The sequence below is a fragment of the Anolis carolinensis genome, unplaced genomic scaffold (genome assembly GCF_035594765.1).
Source record: "Anolis carolinensis isolate JA03-04 unplaced genomic scaffold, rAnoCar3.1.pri scaffold_14, whole genome shotgun sequence".
NCBI lineage: Eukaryota > Metazoa > Chordata > Lepidosauria > Squamata > Dactyloidae > Anolis > Anolis carolinensis.
The window spans coordinates 5,240,342-5,258,813 of record NW_026943825.1 but is presented as its reverse complement, the minus strand read 5'-3'; the positions used below and the strand labels follow the sequence as shown (position 1 = coordinate 5,258,813).

General features: G+C 44.3%; 1 protein-coding gene across 29 annotated transcripts in view; it reads right to left on the bottom strand.

Annotated features, from left to right (window-relative positions):
- nrxn2 (neurexin 2) overlaps positions 1-18,472 on the bottom strand; it is a 540,133-nt gene that overhangs the window by 145,095 nt on the left and 376,566 nt on the right. For all 29 annotated transcript variants that reach the window (XM_062965405.1, XM_062965382.1, XM_062965398.1 and 26 more), the window contains one exon: positions 16,936-17,117. In XM_062965405.1, coding sequence (XP_062821475.1) covers positions 16,936-17,117 — 182 coding nt within the window. The remainder of the gene's footprint in view (positions 1-16,935; positions 17,118-18,472) is intronic.

The following is an 18,472-nucleotide window of genomic DNA, read 5'->3' as shown; positions in this document are numbered from 1 at the left end:
CCCAATATACATCAGGACGTAAAGGGGTCCACAGGAGTTCTGTGTGCCAAGTTTGGTCCATTTCTATCATTGGTGGGCATTGCAGTAGTCTGTGGGAGTTAAAGTGTTTGAAAGTACTGCAAATCCCATCATCCATGGTCCATCCTCCCCCAAATGGCAGCAGGTCATAAAGTGCATCATGGGGATGAAGTGTGCCAAGTTTGGTGCAGATCCGTCATTCCTGTTGGTCTCAGTGGCCTGGGATAGTGGCGGCCAATCAAATCGCGAGCACATATTCCGCCAGGCCAATCAAAACGCTGATACATACTCCGATTTCACTTTTATTATATACTAGCTGTGCCCGGCCACGCGTTGCTGTGGCAAAGTGGTGGTGGTATTGGTTAAAAATTGTTGTGTAATTTTTATTTGACGTTATTTGCATTTTTTAAATTAATTTTATTGTAAGTTATATTTTTATTTATTATATTTTATTATTTTCTTGTATTATTTTTAGTTATTTTCTGTTATTATAGTATTTTATTGTATTAATTTTTAGTGTTTTTTTTATTATTTTTTCGTGTTTTTTATTATTTTTATTGGGTTGCTAGGAGACCAAGTTGGAGGAGCTTAGCCTTCTAACTGGCAGCAATTGGATAAAAGCAATTATTCCTCTCTCTCTAATTAGGACTTTATTTTTCTTTTCTTTTTGTTGTATCAACCTAGAGGCGTGGATGATGGGTTGTGTTGTCAAATTTCGAGGTTGGGGGGCCTGTAGTTTTGTTGTTTTGTCCGCTGCCCTGATGCCATCACTCTTTTATATATATACAGTAGAGTCTCACTTATCCAACACTCGTTTATCCAACGTTCTGGATTATCCAACGCATTTTTGTAGTCAATGTTTTCAATATATCGTGATATTTTGGTGCTAAATTTGTAAATACAGTAATTACTACATAGCATTACTGTGTATTGAACTACTTTTTCTGTCCAATTTGTTGTATAACATGATGTTTTGGTGCTTAACTTGTAAAATCATAACGTAATTTGATGTTTAATAGGCTTGTCCTTAATGCCTCCTTATTATCCAACATATTCGCTTATCCAACATTCTGCCGGCCCGTTTATGTTGGATAAGTGAGACTCTACTGTAGATATAGATATAGATATAGATAACATGATGTTTTGGTGCTTAACTTGTAAAATCATAACCTAATTTGATGTTTAATAGGCTTTTCCTTAATGCCTCCTTATTATCCAACATATTCGCTTATCCAACATTCTGCCGGCCCGTTTATGTTGGATAAGTGAGACTCTACTGTAGATATAGATATAGATATAGATAACATGATGTTTTGGTGCTTAATTTGTAAAATCATAACCTAATTTGATGTTTAATAGGCTTTTCCTTAATGCCTCCTTATTATCCAACATATTCACTTATCCAACATTCTGCCAGCCCGTTTATGTTGGATAAGTGAGACTCTACTGTAGATATAGATATAGATATAGATATAGATAACATGATGTTTTGGTGCTTAATTTGTAAAATCATAACCTAATTTGATGTTTAATAGGCTTTTCCTTAATGCCTCCTTATTATCCAACATATTTGCTTATCCAACATTTTGCCGGCCCGTTTATGTTGGATAAGTGAGACTCTACTGTACCTGCTGCATACCAGGACTGCCATCTGTGGAGGAGTTACGAAGGTGGAGGCATTACTTTTCATTCAACCCTCATATTTCCCAGCCAGGAGATGCACAACTAAGACCTTGAGAAGAGGAGGATATGGAGGCAGCCTTTCTTACTGATCCATCCTGCATCATCTATAGCTCGATTTATGGACTCAAGCTAGATGCTGATGCAAGCTCAACACCACCACCGCTAAAGCATTGCTGACAGATGGCCATCTGGCCTTGGCTTTTAAAACCGCCAAGGAAAGAAGCCGTCGGTTCCGCTCTGGAACAGCTCTTCCTAATGAGGAGCTGAAATTTCCCATTTTGCAGTTGGAATCCTTGAAGCTTTCCCTGGCATGGCTTCATCTTCTCCCCTTTGTCTGCCAACACTTTGCACCAAACAGGAGAGCAGTCAAAAAAAAAACCTCCTCAGATTATACTCAGGTGAAAGTCCTGGTGGGCTTATATTGAGTTTGGCTTATACTCAAGTATGTATGGTATATTTTCTCTCTCTATTATTATTGGTATTGTTACATTTATTATTTTAATCTATTAATTATTATCATCACATTTATTATTTTACTCTATTATTGTTGTTACTTTTACATTGATTTTACTCTATTTTTATTATAATTTTACTCTATTTATTATTACATTTATTATTTTACTGCATTTATTATTATTATTACATGTATTATTGCACTCTATTATTGTTGCTACTATTACATTTATTTTACTCTATTATTAATACATTATTATTTCACTCTGATCTTATTATTATTATTGCATTTTTTATTCTACTCTATTATTACATTTATTATTTTACTGCATTTATTATTATTATTACATGTATTATTGCACTCTATTATTGTTGCTACTATTACATTTATTTTACTCTATTATTAATACATTATTATTTCACTCTGATCTTATTATTATTATTGCATTTATTATTCTACTCTATTTATTATTACATTTATTATTTTACTGCATTTATTATTATTATTACATGTATTATTGCACTCTATTATTGTTGCTACTATTACATTTATTTTACTCTATTATTAATACATTATTATTTCACTCTGATCTTATTATTATTATTGCATTTATTATTCTACTCTATTTATTATTACATTTATTATTTTACTGCATTTATTATTATTATTACATGTATTATTGCACTCTATTATTGTTGCTACTATTACATTTATTTTACTCTATTATTAATACATTATTATTTCACTCTGATCTTATTATTATTATTGCATTTATTATTCTACTCTATTTATTATTACATTTATTATTTTACTGCATTTATTATTATTATTACATGTATTATTGCACTCTATTATTGTTGCTACTATTATATTTATTTTACTCTATTATTAATACATTATTATTTCACTCTGATCTTATTATTATTATTGCATTTATTATTCTACTCTATTTATTATTACATTTATTATTTTACTGCATTTATTATTATTATTACATGTATTATTGCACTCTATTATTGTTGCTACTATTACATTTATTTTACTCTATTATTAATACATTATTATTTCACTCTGATCTTATTATTATTATTGCATTTATTATTCTACTCTATTTATTATTACATGTATTATTTTACTCTATTATTATTATTATTATTATTACATGTATTATTTTACTCTATTATTAAAAGGATACATAAGCACATTTACATTGCAGAAGAGGAAAATAATGATTTAATCAGAGTTGGACACTCATGTCTTAAATTATAGTTTGATGTAAAGATTCAAAAACATTGAAACTACTGATGCCTCAATTAATGTAATTTTATTGGTATCTTGGCTTATACTGGAGTCAATGTTTTCCCAGGGTTTTTTTGGTGGTAGAATTAGGTGCCTCGGCTTATATTCGGGTCGGCTTATACTCGAGTATATACAGTAATGTAATTTTATTGGTATCTTGGCTTATGGCTTATACTTGAGTATATACGGTAATGTAATTTTATTGGTATCTTGGCTTATACTGGAGTCAATGTTTTCCCAGGGTTTTTTTGGTGGTAGAATTAGTTGCCTCGGCTTATATTCGGGTCGGCTTATACTCGAGTATATACGGTAATGTAATTTTATTGGTATCTTGGCTTATACTGGAGTCAATGTTTTCCCAGGTTTTTTTTGGTGGTAGAATTAGGTGCCTCGGCATATATTCGGGTCGGCTTATACTCGAGTATATACGGTAATGTAATTTTATTGGTATCTTGGCTTATACTGGAGTCAATGTTTTCCCAGGGTTTTTTTGGTGGTAGAATTAGGTGCCTCGGCATATATTCGGGTCGGCTTATACTCGAGTATATACGGTAATGTTATTTTATTGGTATCTTGGCTTATACTGGAGTCAACGTTTTCCCAGTTTTTTGTGGTAAAATTAGGTGCCTAGGCTTATATTTGGGTCGGCTTATATTCGAGTATATACAGTAATGTAATTTTATTGGTATCTCGGCTTATACTGGAGTCAATGTTTTCCCAGGGTTTTTTTGGTGGTAGAATTAGTTGCCTCGGCTTATATTCGGGTCGGCTTATACTCGAGTATATATGGTAATGTAATTTTATTGGTATCTTGGCTTATACTGGAGTCAATGTTTTCCCAGTTTTTTGTGGTAAAATTAGGTGCCTCGGCTTATATTCGGGTCAGCTCATACTCGAGTATATACGGTAATATTTCCCCAAACTTTGGGCAGCCTTGGCAGCCAGATTAACCTGACTTCCCCCCGGGTGCCAGTTGGAGGGTGAATTCTTCCAGTTCTTAAACCTAGAAGACATTGTACTTGGACTTCTCTCAGAAATGAACATGTCTCTCCCTCCCGTCCTCACGGCTGCCAAAGCAGACAAAGTCCCTCTCGGCCGGTGTCTGCAAAGCCTTGGAGAAGTGTTTCAGCCCTGACACTTGCACAATGGAGGCTGCCAGAGCTTCCCTGGCACAACCTTTAGCGGAGAGGCAGTGAGTGCGGCTGACTGGCAGCAGGGCAGGGCGACCTGGGCATTTCCGGGCTGTGAATGTGTGCGTGGCCTCCTTCCAAGAGCCGGAGACAGGGCTGAGCCTCTATACTTCTCCTGAGAGGCCTTTTAGGACTAAAGGGTGGGGCTAAGAGTGGGGGCGGGGCCTTCTTCCAAGAGCCTGAGACAGGGCTGAGCCTCTATACTTCTTCTGAGAGGTCTTTTAGGACTAAAGGGCGGGGCTGGGAAAGGGGGCGAGGCCTCCTTACAAGAGCCGAGACAGGGCTGAGCCTCTATACTTCTCCTGAGAGGCCTTTTAGGACTAAAGGGTGGGGCTAGGAGTGGGGGCGGGGCCTCCTTCCAAGAGCCCGAGACAGGGCTGAGCCTCTATATCTCTCCTGAGAGGCCTTTTAGGACTAAAGGGCGGGGCTAAGGGTGGGGGCGGGGCCTCCTTCCAAGAGCCTGAGACAGGGCTGAGCCTCTATATCTCTCCTGAGAGACCTTTTAGGACTAAAGGGTGGGGCTAGGAGTGGGGGCGGGGCCTCCTTCCAAGAGCCTGAGACAGGACTGAGCCTCTATACTTCTCCTGAGAGGCCTTTTAGGACTAAAGGGTGGGGCTAGGAGTGGGGGCGGGGCCTCCTTCCAAGAGCCCGAGACAGGGCTGAGCCTCTATACTTCTCCTGAGAGGCCTTTTAGGACTAAAGGGTGGGGCTAGGAGTGGGGGCGGGGCCTCCTTCCAAGAGCCTGAGACAGGGCTGAGCCTCTATACTTCTCCTGAGAGGTCTTTTAGGACTAAAGGGCGGGGCTAGGAGTGGGGGCGGGGCCTCCTTCCAAGAGCCTGAGACAGGGCTGAGCCTCTATACTTCTCCTGAGAGGTCTTTTAGGACTAAAGGGTGGGGCTAGGAGTGGGGGCGGGGCCTCCTTCCAAGAGCCCGAGACAGGGCTGAGCCTCTATACTTCTCCTGAGAGGTCTTTTAGGACTAAAGGGCGGGGCTAGGAGTGGGGGCGGGGCCTCCTTCCAAGAGCCTGAGACAGGGCTGAGCCTCTATACTTCTCGTGAGAGGCCTTTTAGGACTAAAGGGTGGGGCTAGGAGTGGGGGCGGGGCCTCCTTCCAAGAGCCTGAGACAGGGCTGAGCCTCTATACTTCTCCTGAGAGGTCTTTTAGGACTAAAGGGCGGGGCTAGGAGTGGGGGCGGGGCCTCCTTCCAAGAGCCTGAGACAGGGCTGAGCCTCTATACTTCTCGTGAGAGGCCTTTTAGGACTAAAGGGTGGGGCTAGGAGTGGGGGCGGGGCCTCCTTCCAAGAGCCCGAGACAGGGCTGAGCCTCTATACTTCTCCTGAGAGGCCTTTTAGGACTAAAGGGCGGGGCTAGGGAAGGGGGCGGGGCCTCCTTCCAAGAGCCTGAGACAGGGCTGAGCCTCTATATCTCTCCTGAGAGACCTTTTAGGACTAAAGGGTGGGGCTAGGAGTGGGGGCGGGGCGTCCTTCCAAGAGCCTGAGACAGGGCTGAGCCTCTATACTTCTCCTGAGAGGCCTCTTAGGACTAAAGGGTGGGGCTAGGAGTGGGGGCGGGGCCTCCTTCCAAGAGCCCGAGACAGGGCTGTGCCTCTATACTTCTCCTGAGAGACCTTTTAGGACTAAAGGGTGGGGCTAGGAGTGGGGGCGGGGCCTCCTTCCAAGAGCCTGAGACAGGACTGAGCCTCTATACTTCTCCTGAGAGGCCTTTTAGGACTAAAGGGTGGGGCTAGGAGTGGGGGCGGGGCCTCCTTCCAAGAGCCTGAGACAGGGCTGAGCCTCTATACTTCTCCTGAGAGGCCTTTTAGGACTAAAGGGTGGGGCTAGGAGTGGGGGCGGGGCCTCCTTCCAAGAGCCTGAGACAGGGCTGAGCCTCTATATCTCTCCTGAGAGACCTTTTAGGACTAAAGGGCGGGGCTAGGGAAGGGGGCGGGACCTCCTTCCGAGAGTCCGAGACAGGGCTGAGCCTCTATACTTCTCCTGAGAGGTCTTTTAGGACTAAAGGGCGTGGCTAGGGAAGGGGGCGGGGCCTCCTTCCAAGAGCCTGAGACAGGGCTGAGCCTCTATACTTCTCCTGAGAGGTCTTTTAGGACTAAAGGGCGGGGCTAGGGAAGGGGGCGGGGCCTCCTTCCAAGAGCCTGAGACAGGGCTGAGCCTCTATACTTCTCCTGAGAGGTCTTTTAGGACTAAAGGGCGGGGCTAGGGAAGGGGGCGGGGCTCCTTCCAAGAGCCCGAGACAGGGCTGAGCCTCTATACTTCTCCTGAGAGGTCTTTTAGGACTAAAGGGCGGGGCTAGGGAAGGGGGCGGGGCCTCCTTCCAAAAGCCTGAGACAGGGCTGAGCCTCTATACTTCTCCTGAGAGGCCTTTTAGGACTAAAGGGTGGGGCTAGGAGTGGGGGCGGGGCCTCCTTCCAAGAGCCCGAGACAGGGCTGAGCCTCTATACTTCTCCTGAGAGGCCTTTTAGGACTAAAGGGTGGGGCTAGGAGTGGGGGCGGGGCCTTCTTCCAAGAGCCCGAGACAGGGCTGAGCCTCTATACTTCTCGTGAGAGGCCTTTTAGGACTAAAGGGTGGGGCTAGGAGTGGGGGCGGGGCCTCCTTCCAAGAGCCCGAGACAGGGCTGAGCCTCTATACTTCTCCTGAGAGGCCTTTTAGGACTAAAGGGCGGGGCTAGGGAAGGGGGCGGGGCCTCCTTCCAAGAGCCTGAGACAGGGCTGAGCCTCTATATCTCTCCTGAGAGACCTTTTAGGACTAAAGGGTGGGGCTAGGAGTGGGGGCGGGGCCTCCTTCCAAGAGCCTGAGACAGGACTGAGCCTCTATACTTCTCCTGAGAGGCCTTTTAGGACTAAAGGGTGGGGCTAGGAGTGGGGGCGCGGCCTCCTTCCAAGAGCCCGAGACAGGGCTGAGCCTCTATACTTCTCCTGAGAGGCCTTTTAGGACTAAAGGGTGGGGCTAGGAGTGGGGGCGGGGCCTCCTTCCAAGAGCCTGAGACAGGGCTGAGCCTCTATACTTCTCCTGAGAGGCCTTTTAGGACTAAAGGGTGGGGCTAGGAGTGGGGGTGGGGCCTCCTTCCAAGAGCCTGAGACAGGGCTGAGCCTCTATACTTCTCCTGAGAGGCCTTTTAGGACTAAAGGGCGGGGCTAGGAGTGGGGGTGGGGCCTCCTTCCAAGAGCCCGAGACAGAGCTGAGCCTCTATACCTCTCCTGAGAGGCCTTTTAGGACTAAAGGGCGGGGCTAGGGAAGGGGGCGGGGCCTCCTTCCGAGAGTCCGAGACAGGGCTGAGCCTCTATACCTCTCCTGAGAGGCCTTTTAGGACTAAAGGGCGGGGCTAGGGAAGGGGGCGGGGTCTCCTTCCAAGAGCCCGAGACAGGGCTGTGCCTCTATACCTCTCCTGAGAGGCCTTTTAGGACTAAGGGCCGGGCTGTGGCGCAGCTGGCTAGTAATCAGCTGCAATAAATCACTACTGACCGAGAGGTCATGAGTTCGAAGCCCCGGTTGGGTTAAACCCCCGACCATTAATAGCCCCAGCTTGCTGTTGACCTATGCAGCCCCGAAAGACAGTTGCATCTGTCAAGTAGGGAAATTTAGGTACGCTTTATGCGGGAGGCTAATTTAACTAATTTACAACATCATAAAACTGCCAGCAAAACACGAGGAAAGGAATGAGGAAGTACAGCCACTAGTGGACAGTGAAGCAACAGCTCCCCCTGTGGCCGGAATCGTGAAGCTGGAAAAAAAATGTTAAATGCCTTTGTGTCTGTCTATATATGTTGTTTGTCTGTTGGCATTGAATGTTTGCCATACATGTGTTCATTGTAATCCGCCCTGAGTCCCCTTTGGGGTGAGAAGGATGGAATATAAATACTGTAAATAAATAAATAAATAAAGGGTGGGGCTAGGGAAGGGGGCGGGGCCTCCTTCCAAGAGCCTGAGACAGGGCTGAGCCTCTATACTTCTCCTGAGAGGCTTTTTAGGACTAAAGAGTGGGGCTAGGGGCAGGGGCTCTTCCCAAGAGCCTCTGTATACCTCCCTTAAGGCACTTATTAGAACACGGGGGCGGGGTATAGAGGTTCAGCCCCGTCAGGCACTTGGAAGAGGCCCCGCCCCCTGTGTCCTGGCAGGCACCGCAGGACAGGGATAGAAGCTCAGCCCTATCTCAGAGCTCGTAACTCCGCCTATCCCAGTCCTGGCCGCCCTGTTGTGGCCCCGCTCACCTCCCTCTGAGCCCTGCATCTTGGACTAGGGGAGAGGCTCAGCCCCGCCCTCTTGAGCAGGAGCCACGCCCATCCCTCTAAGCCACGCCCCCTTTCCAGGGGGTGCTGAGTCATATTTTTTCTGGAAAGGGGGCGACAGGTCAAATAAGTCTGGGAACCACTGATCGACACTGTAGAATTAATGCACTTGGATACCACTTTAACTGTCATGGCTGAGTGCTATGGATGAACAGAAGGACATCTTCACACAGTGGAGGGAGTGGCTGCCAGAAGATGCAGCGATGGTTGCCAACTTGGACGGCTAAAAAGGAGGATTAGGGAAATTCATGGAGACTGAGGCTCTCAATGGCTACCAGACACAATGGTTATTGCTGGCTCCAGTATTGCAGACAAGAGGACTCCACTTATGTCTATTGCTGTTCAGAATGAGATGGGAAGGCGCAGTTGTGCGGGTTTGCTTTGCCACAGTAGGAACAGGGACCTGAACTTGCATTATTATTATTTATTATTTAATTGCTACATTTATATCCCACCCTTCTCACCCCGAAGTGGACTCAGAGCGGCTTACAAATTATATGTACATACAGTAGAGTCCCATTTATCCAAGACTCGCCTATCCAACTTTCTGGATTATCGAAGGCATTTTTGATCACCACCGGGACCACCTGCACTGGTTTCTGCCAGAGTCTTTGAAGTTCAATCCTGAGGTCCTGAGAGCGGCTGAGTTTTTCCTGTTGTTTTTCGTCAATGCGACTGTCACCTGGGATGGCGACATCAATGATCCAAACCCTTTTCTTTTCCACAACTGTGATGTCTGGTGTGTTGTGTTCCAAAACTTTGTCAGTCTGGATTCGGAAGTCCCACAGTATCTTTGCGTGCTCGTTTTCCAATACTTTTGCAGGTTTGTGGTCCCACCAGTTCTTTGCTGCTGGCAGGTGGTACTTGAGGCATAAGTTCCAATGAATCATTTGGGCCACATAGTTGTGCCTCTGTTTGTAGTCTGTCTGTGCGATTTTCTTACAGCAGCTGAGGGTATGATCCATGGTTTCGTCAGCTTCCTTGCACAGTCTGCATTTTGGGTCATCAGCTGATTTTTCGATCTTGGCCTTGATTGCATTTGTTCTGATGGCTTCCTCCTGGGCTGCAAGGATCAGGCCTTCTGTCTCCTTCTTCAGGGTCCCATTCGTGAGCCAGAGCCAGGTCTTCTCCTTATCAGCTTTTCCTTCAATTTTGTCAAGGAACTTTCCATGCAATGTTATGTTGTGCCAGCTGTCAGCTCTAGTTTGTAGTGTGGTTTTCTTGTACTGGTTTTTTGTCTGCTGTGCTTTGAGGAGTTTCTGATTTTTGACTTCAATCAAAGCGGGTTCTTCCCTTTGCTTTCCATCTTCTGCCAGGGCATGTTCTTCTTCTTTGACCGCTTGTTTGACTTGTAAGAGTCCTCTGCCCCCTGATCTTCTAGGCAGATATAGCCGGTCAACATCACTGCGAGGGTGCAGTGAATGATGAATGGTCATGAGTTTTTTTGTTTTTCTGTCCAAATTGTCCAGTTCCACCTGTGTCCAGTTTATGATGCCAGCAGTATATCTTATGACAGGTATGGCCCAGGTGTTTATGGCCTTGATGGTGTTGCCTCCATTGAGCTTGCTTTGGAGCATTTTTCTGACCCTTTGTGTGTATTCTTTGCTGACCACAGTCTTCACATGTTCATGCTTGATGTTGTCCAGCTGTAATAGAATCATAGAATCATAGAATCATAGAATAGTAGAGTTGGAAGAGACCTCAAGGGCCATCTAGTCCAACCCCCCGCTAAGAAGCAGGAAATCGCATTCAAAGCACCCCCGACAGATGGCCATCCAGCCTCTGCTTAAAAGCCTCCAAAGAAGGAGCCTCCACCACGGCCCGGGGGAGAGAGTTCCACTGCCGAACAGCCCTTCTCACAGTGAGGAAGTTCTTCCTGATGTTCAGGTGGAATCTCCTTTCCTGTAGTTTGAAGCCATTGTTCCATTGTGTCCTAGTCTGCAGGGCAGCAGAAAACAAGCTTGCTCCCGCCTCCCTATGACTTCCCCTCACATATTTGTACATGGCTATCATGTCTCCTCTCAGCCTTCTCTTCTGCAGGCTAAACATGCCCAGCTCTTTAAGCCTCTCCTCATAGGGCTTGTTCTCCAGACCCTTAATCATTTTAGTTGCCCTCCTCTGGACGCTTTCCAGCTTGTCAGCATCTCCCTTCATCTGCGGTGCCCAAAACTGGACACAGTATTCCAGGTGTGGTCTGACCAAGGCAGAATAGAGGGGGAGCATAACTTCCCTGGATCTAGACGTTATTCCCCTATTGATGCAGGCCAAAATCCCATTGGCTTTTTTAGCTGCCGCATCACATTGTAGGCTCATGTTTAACTTGTTCCCCACGAGGACTCCAAGATCTTTTTCGCACACACTGCTGTCAAGCCAGGCGTCCCCCATTCTGTATCTTTGATTTCCATTTTTTCTGCCGAAGTGAAGTATCTTGCATTTGTCCCTGTTGAACTTCATTTTGTTAGTTTTGGCCCATCTCTCTAGTCTGTCAAGATCGTTTTGAATTCTGCTCCTGTCTTCTGGAGTGTTAGCTATCCCTCCCAGTTTGGTGTCATCTGCAAACTTGATGATCGTGCCTTCTAACCCTTCGTCTAAGTCGTTAATAAAGATGTTGAACAGAACCGGGCCCAGGACGGAGCCCTGCGGCACTCCACTTGTCACTTCTTTCCATGATGAAGACGACGCATTGGTGAGCACCCTTTGGGTTCGTTCGCTTAGCCAATTACAGATCCACCTAACCGTAGTTTTGTCTAGCCCACATTTTACTAGTTTGTTTGCCAGAAGGTCGTGGGGGACTTTGTCGAAGGCCTTACTGAAATCCAGGTACGCTACATCCACAGCATTCCCTGTATCGACCCAACTCGTAACTCTATCGAAAAAAGAGATCAGATTAGTCTGGCATGACTTGTTTTTGGTAAATCCGTGTTGACTATTAGCAATGTTGACTAATATGCCCAGATATTTATAGGCCTCTGGCTGGTGACACTTTATTGTTTGGCCATTAGGCATATATATGCCATCATTTTCAATGATTTTTCCCTTCTTCAATGCCACTGTTGAACATTTGTCCAAACCAAACTCCATGTTGATATCAGTGCTAAAAATTCGGACAGTGTTGGTCAGAGACTGGATTATTATTATTGTTATTATTATTATTATTATTTTATTATGACACAGCAAACAAGATAGATATGCTGGATTTCATATCACAAAATCACAAGTCGAACACTTCCCAAGTGTCTAGGACTGTGTGATGTATTTTCGGATGATGATGATGATGATGATTATTATTATTATTATTAACAATAGCTGTGCCCGGCCACGCGTTGCTGTGGCCTTGTCTGGTGGTGTTGGTGAGAAATTGTTGAGGTAGTGGTGGTATTGAATGTCTGTTGTATGGTTGTCATTATGTTTTGTATGCACACTGAAGTGGATTAAATGGCAGTGTGGAGTCAAGATAATGCAGTTCAAAGCAGATAATATAAGATTCTAAATGGGTTATATAGCTGTGTGGAAGGGCCTTGAGTCTCCATTGCCATATAATCCAGTTGAAATCTGATAATCTGTGGAAGAGGCCTAAGTGAGGCCTAACTGTGCCTGTCCCCTGGGCTGAGTAGGTTGCTAGGAGACCAAGTGGGCGGAGCTTAGCCTTCAAACTGGCAGCAATTGGATAAAAACTATTATTCCTCTCCCTGTAATTAGGACTTTATTTTTCTTTTCCTTTTTGTTGTATCATCCTAGAGCCGTGAATGATGGGTTGTGTTGTCAAATTTCAAGGTTGGGGGGCCTGTAGTTTTGTTGTTTTGTTCGCTGCCCTGATGCCATCACTCTTTTATATATATAGATTATTATTATTATTATTATTATTAACATCGAGGCTATATTTGTTTCCATTTTGTTTCTTTACTTCAAAATAAGATATAGTGCAGTGTGCATAGGAATTTGTTCGTAGTATTTTTTTTAACCTATAGTCCGGCCCTCCAACGGTCAGAACTGCCCCCCTGTTTAAAATGTTTGGGGACCCCTGGTCTGCATCAATGGATGGTGTGATGCTGCTGTATATCTTTCCTATGCAGCAGAGCCTTGGTTTGCATCCAACAACAGAACGAGAGACAGGAAAGGAGGAAGGAGGCCGTGTCGGCTGAGCGAGGGATGACTCCGCGCCCGTCCATCTGGGGTGCCAAGGCCCAGAGCGACACCCGCCTTTGTGCCCGGGAGAGCGGCATTCGCCTTCTGTGTCCCTTTCCCCCCTCCAGGCAATGAGTATTTCATTAAGTAACGAGATTTTCTCCTCTCCTTCTCCCTCCCCTCCCGCTTTGCCCAAGATCACGCACAGCCATTAAGGCATCAATATTAATAGGCATGGCACAGAGATGGACCGCCCGCCCGCAGCCTGCTTGGAATTAATCAGGGAGCAGAAACGGGGGCCCGGCTTGGTCTGCCCCCCCGCCAACACGGCCCAGGCAGCCTGGGGAGAATGGGAACTGGAGTCCAACCCTGCCTGAACCTTTGATGAGTTCCAGTCCAAATTTTAAAGAGGAGACCCAGCACGATAAACCTGTTTGGAGGACAAGGTCTGGCCTTTGTTTCAAGCTGGGTTAAAACCTTGAACAGGTTCACTGCTTCCCTGACATGAAACCTCCATCTGCCCACATTGGAAACTCCATTAGGTAGGGCTTTTTTCTTGCTTTGCTTTGCATCATCCCTTTCTTCTTCTCCTCTCTCCCTCTTTGTTTCTTCCCTCCTTCCCTCCCTCTCTCTCTCTCTCTCTTCCTTCCTTCCTTCCTTTCTTTCTCTCTCTCTTTTTCTTTCTTTCTTTCTTTCTTTCTCTCTTTCTCTCTCTCTCTTTCTTTCTTTCTCTCTTTCTCTCTCTGTCTTTCCCTTCCTTCCTTCCTTCCTTCCTTCCTTCCTTCCTTCCTTCCTTCCTTCCTTCCTTCCTTCCTTCCTTCCTTCCTTCCTCTCTCTTTCTTTCTCTCTCTTTCTTTCTCTCTCTCTCTCTCTCTCTCTCTCTCTCTCTCTTTCTTTCTTTCTTTCTTTCTTTCTCTTTCTCTCTCTCTCTTTCTCTCTTTCTTTCTTTCTCTCTCTCTTTCTCTTTCTTTCTCTCTCTTCCTTCCTTTCTTTCTTTCTCTCTTTCTCTCTCTCTCTTTCTCTTTCTTTCTCTTTCTTTCTTTCTTTCTTTCTTTCTCTTTCTTTCTCTTTCTTTCTTTCTCTCTTTCTCTTTCTTTCTTTCTTTCTTTCTTTCTTTCTTTCTTTCTTTCTCTCTCTTTCTCTTTCTTTCTTTCTCTCTCTCTCTCTCTTTCCCTTCCTTCCTTCCTTCCTTCCTTCCTTCCTTCCTTTCTCTCTCTCTCTTTCTTTCTCTTTCTTTCTTTCTTTCTTTCTTTCTTTCTTTCTTTCTTTCTTTCTCTCTCTCTCTCTCTTTTTCTTTCTCTCTCTCTTTCTTTCTCTTTCTTTCTCTCTCTCTTTTTCTTTCTTTCTCTTTCTCTCTTTTTCTTTCTCTCTCTCTTTCTCTTTCTTTCTCTCTCTCTTTTTCTTTCTTTCTTTCTTTCTCTCTCTCTCTCTCTCTTTCTCTTTCTTCCTTTCTTTCTCTCTCTCTCTCTCTCTCTTTCTCTTTCTCTTTCTTTCTTTCTACCCTCCCTCATTTCCTTCTTCTTTTCAGCCAAGCCATGGACCTCAGGTAGCCTCTGAGCGTGTACAGAGTGTTAAGTGTTAATTCATCACCAAGACTCTTTGCTAAAAGTACATAATCAGCCCTACCTCTCGCTTCTTTGCATTGCCAGGGAGCACAACAAAACAGCGACAGAGGAAAGCAGCATATCTGAGCATGTGCGGAGTTCCTTGCAGCAACACAAGTAGCGTACATGTTGGGTTGGTGTGAATTTTCCAGGCTGTATGGCGATGCTCCAGAAGCATTCTTTCCTGATGTTTCTCCCATACCTATGGCATAGTGGATTTCAATGTCTTCTCTGTGTAGTCTGACATGGTGACAAGAAACAATCAGCAGAAGAACACTCAGAAAACAGGGGAATTCCAGGTATGAAACAATCAGGGCCAGCTAACAAATCCCAACAAAGGATTCCTCTAGACAGGAAACAGCCAGGCTTTGAAGCTGCAAGGCTATTCAATGCTAATCAAGCTGGCCAAATGCAACATTCACACTTGCCTCAAGCAGAGAAGAGTTCTTTCTCCCACCCTGGGCATCATATATAAACCTCAATTGCCTTGTTTTCAGCAGACCTCACAACCTCTGAGGATGCCTGCCATAGATGTGGGTGAAACGTCAGAAGAGAATGCTTCTGGAACATGGTCAGACAGCCCAGAAAATGATTCCAGCCATGAAAGCCTTCAACAATACTTCTCACAGAGTCTCTCCAAAGGCCTAATTAATCTAGTTTTCACTCCCTCTGTCCTGAGACCTAATCTGATATCACGGGAAAACTCCCCATTGACCTTTCACCGGCTTCTGGAACATGGTCATACAGCCCGGAAAATGCACAGCAACCCAGTGATTCTGGCCATGAAAGCCTTCGACAACACAAAGTCAGTAGGAATGTGGGAGTTGTAGTCCTTCCAACTCTATGATTATGTATATATATAAAAATGTAATGTGTATAATTAGGACCGGGTTAACAACAAAACCATTAGGCCATGTTTCTGGAACATGAAAACTCACAGCATCTCAGTGATTCCGGCCATGAAAACTTTTGACAGCACAACATACATCTTCCTGGGATTTGAAGAAAGGTGAGAGTGCGCTCCTAAAATCTCTCCCCCCGTCCCCGTAACCTTAACTCTTAATACTGTTGTCGTATTTAACCCGCATATTAAAGCACTGTACATATATTTTATGCATTTATGGCATACTGAACTATATTTCCCCCCCTATTCTTTACATTTTCTAGTCTACGCGCGTCGGCTGCAATTTTCCTCAGCGGCCACAAATCTCCCAAAACATCCCCATTTAATTATTGATGCTAAACTCACAAATAAGACTCATGAAAGTTAAATCCGCACAAGTCGAGGACCGACGGCAAATGTAAATGTTCCCCAACAGGTATGGATATAAAGTGGGTTTGTGTGCTTGGGCTTTTATGTGACCCAAGCTTTCAAGGACTTGCAATTCACTTCATTGGATGGATTGAGTGAACCGGAGTCGGTAAAAGCCTTGGCTAAATAAAACGTGCCACGAGACGCAGATTAAGACTCCCTTCCAAGTGTCAAGACGGAAGATGAATTTGCGCAACTTTCCAGACCTTGGAGTGAACATTAGGCATGTCCGATCGATGAAAAAAATGTTTCAATTCTCGTTTCTAAAGTAGGGGGTGCTGGCGCTTCGATATAGAAAGTATTTCCGATTTTTTCACCCAAAAATTTCGGATATTTCCGAAAATTCGTAATGATTCTAAATGTTTCTAAAATGGCGCATGCGCATGCGCAATCGCTACACACTGGGCTTGTATGGCAATCTTCCATGTGGACGCAGAGGACGTTAGCCCCCACCTTTGCGTCAATCATGGAAGCTTCTGATTGGCTGGGGAGCGGTAGCCATGTTAGGCGGGCGCTAAGCTCCCATTCAAGGTAGGTTGAGGAAACAAATTATTTTTAAAAAATATTTTTTAAAATATATATTTTTTAAAAAATGGGGGGGGGAATTAACGAAACATTAAGAGACAATTAGAGAATGGGCCAACAATGGTTCGAATTACATTGCTGGTTGCGCTGTGAGACAATGTCTCGGAATGCGTATCAAAAAGCGAGAACAATCCAAAATAATTCCGATATACGATTCAAAACGATTTTTGGACATGTCTAATGAACATCCATATAAGATGCAATATAACCATGTAATACCGAGATGGAAAATATTTTTTTTAGTCAGGCTTGATCTTGAATGGGGAGTTAAGATCCATTTGCTCTACAAAAGACCTGCTCCGGGTTGAGAAGCACCACCAGCTCCCACTCCCACTTCTCTCGCTTTCCCCTTTGTCCTTACTATGTGCAGCTGCAAGTAGTCGCCGAGTCCGGAAGCGCTGTCCACCCGCACCAGAATGGCGTTCTTCTGATGCGTGCTGAAGCCCACGGCCAGGCGGTCGGCCCGCGTGCTCGGTCGGTCATTGGGGGGCCACGTGTACGTGATCAGCGCCCCGCCTTTCCCGAAAATGTACGTGGTGCCAGCTGCGGAGAGAAAAAGAGAAAGAGACAAAACGGTTAGATGATGACGACGAAAATAATAATAATAATAATAAGAAGAAGAAGAAGAAGAATCTATCTGTAAATGTAATGTGCATTTTACTATGGAGTAAACAACAAAACCACTGAACCCAAACATACCAAATTTGGCCACAAAAGACATAGTCATCCAAAATATGTCTTTCAATAAAAAAAACTTAGGAAAATAAAGTCCAAATTAGAGGAAGAGGAAGAACTGTTTTTTCCTTTTGCTGCCAATTAGAAGGGTAGGCTCCGCCCACTTCGTCTCCTAGCAACCCACTCAGCCATTTAATGGCTCCCAGGGCCTCTTCACTCAGGCCTCTTCCACACTGCCTATAAAATACAGATTATCTGTTTTGAACTGGATTATATGACAGTGTAGACTCAAGGCCCTTCCACACACCTATATATTATATTTTATATTTTACATGTAATATTACTAATAATATTACAATAAATTGATATAGTACAATATAGTAATTTATTGCCAGTATTGCACTATGCTAATAATATAATATTGTATGGAAATTTAATTTGTAAGCCGCTCTGAGTCCCCTTTGGGGTGAGAAGGGTGGCATATAAATGTAGCAAATAAATAAATATATAACCCAGAATGCCAAGGCTCCATATTATTATCTATATATATAAAAAGCTTATGGCATTTTTACCTAAAGCTAAACAACGAAACTAAACCACCCAGGACCACGAAACTTGGCAACACAACCCACGGTCCTTGCAGCTAGGTTCCGACAACAAAACCAAAAATCCAAGTCATAACACCTTCTCAACAAAAGATTCCCCCAGGGAGGAAGCAGCCAGGCTTTGAAACTGAAAGGCCATTACAGTAGAGTCTCACTTATCCAACATTTGCTTATCCAACGTTCTGGATTATCCAACGCATTTTTGTAGTCAATGTTTTCAATACATCATAATATTTTGATGCTACATTCGTAAATACAGTAAATACTACATAGCATTACTGCGTATTGAACTACTTTTTCTGTCAAATTTCTTGTATAACATGATGTTTTGGTGCTTAATTTGTAAAATCATAACCTAATTTGATGTTTAATAGGTATCTCCTTAATCTCTCCTTATTATTCAACATATTCGCTTATCCAACGTTCTGCCGGCCGGTTTATGTTGGATAAGTGAGACTCTACTGTACTAACTATCGCCAATTCCTGAATACTTTATTTCCAATACCTCCACAATTTGCCACAGCAACGCGTGGCCGGGCACAGATACTATTATTATTATACTAGCTGTGCCCGGCCACACGTTGCTGTGGCAAAGTGGTGGTGGTATTGGTTAAAAAT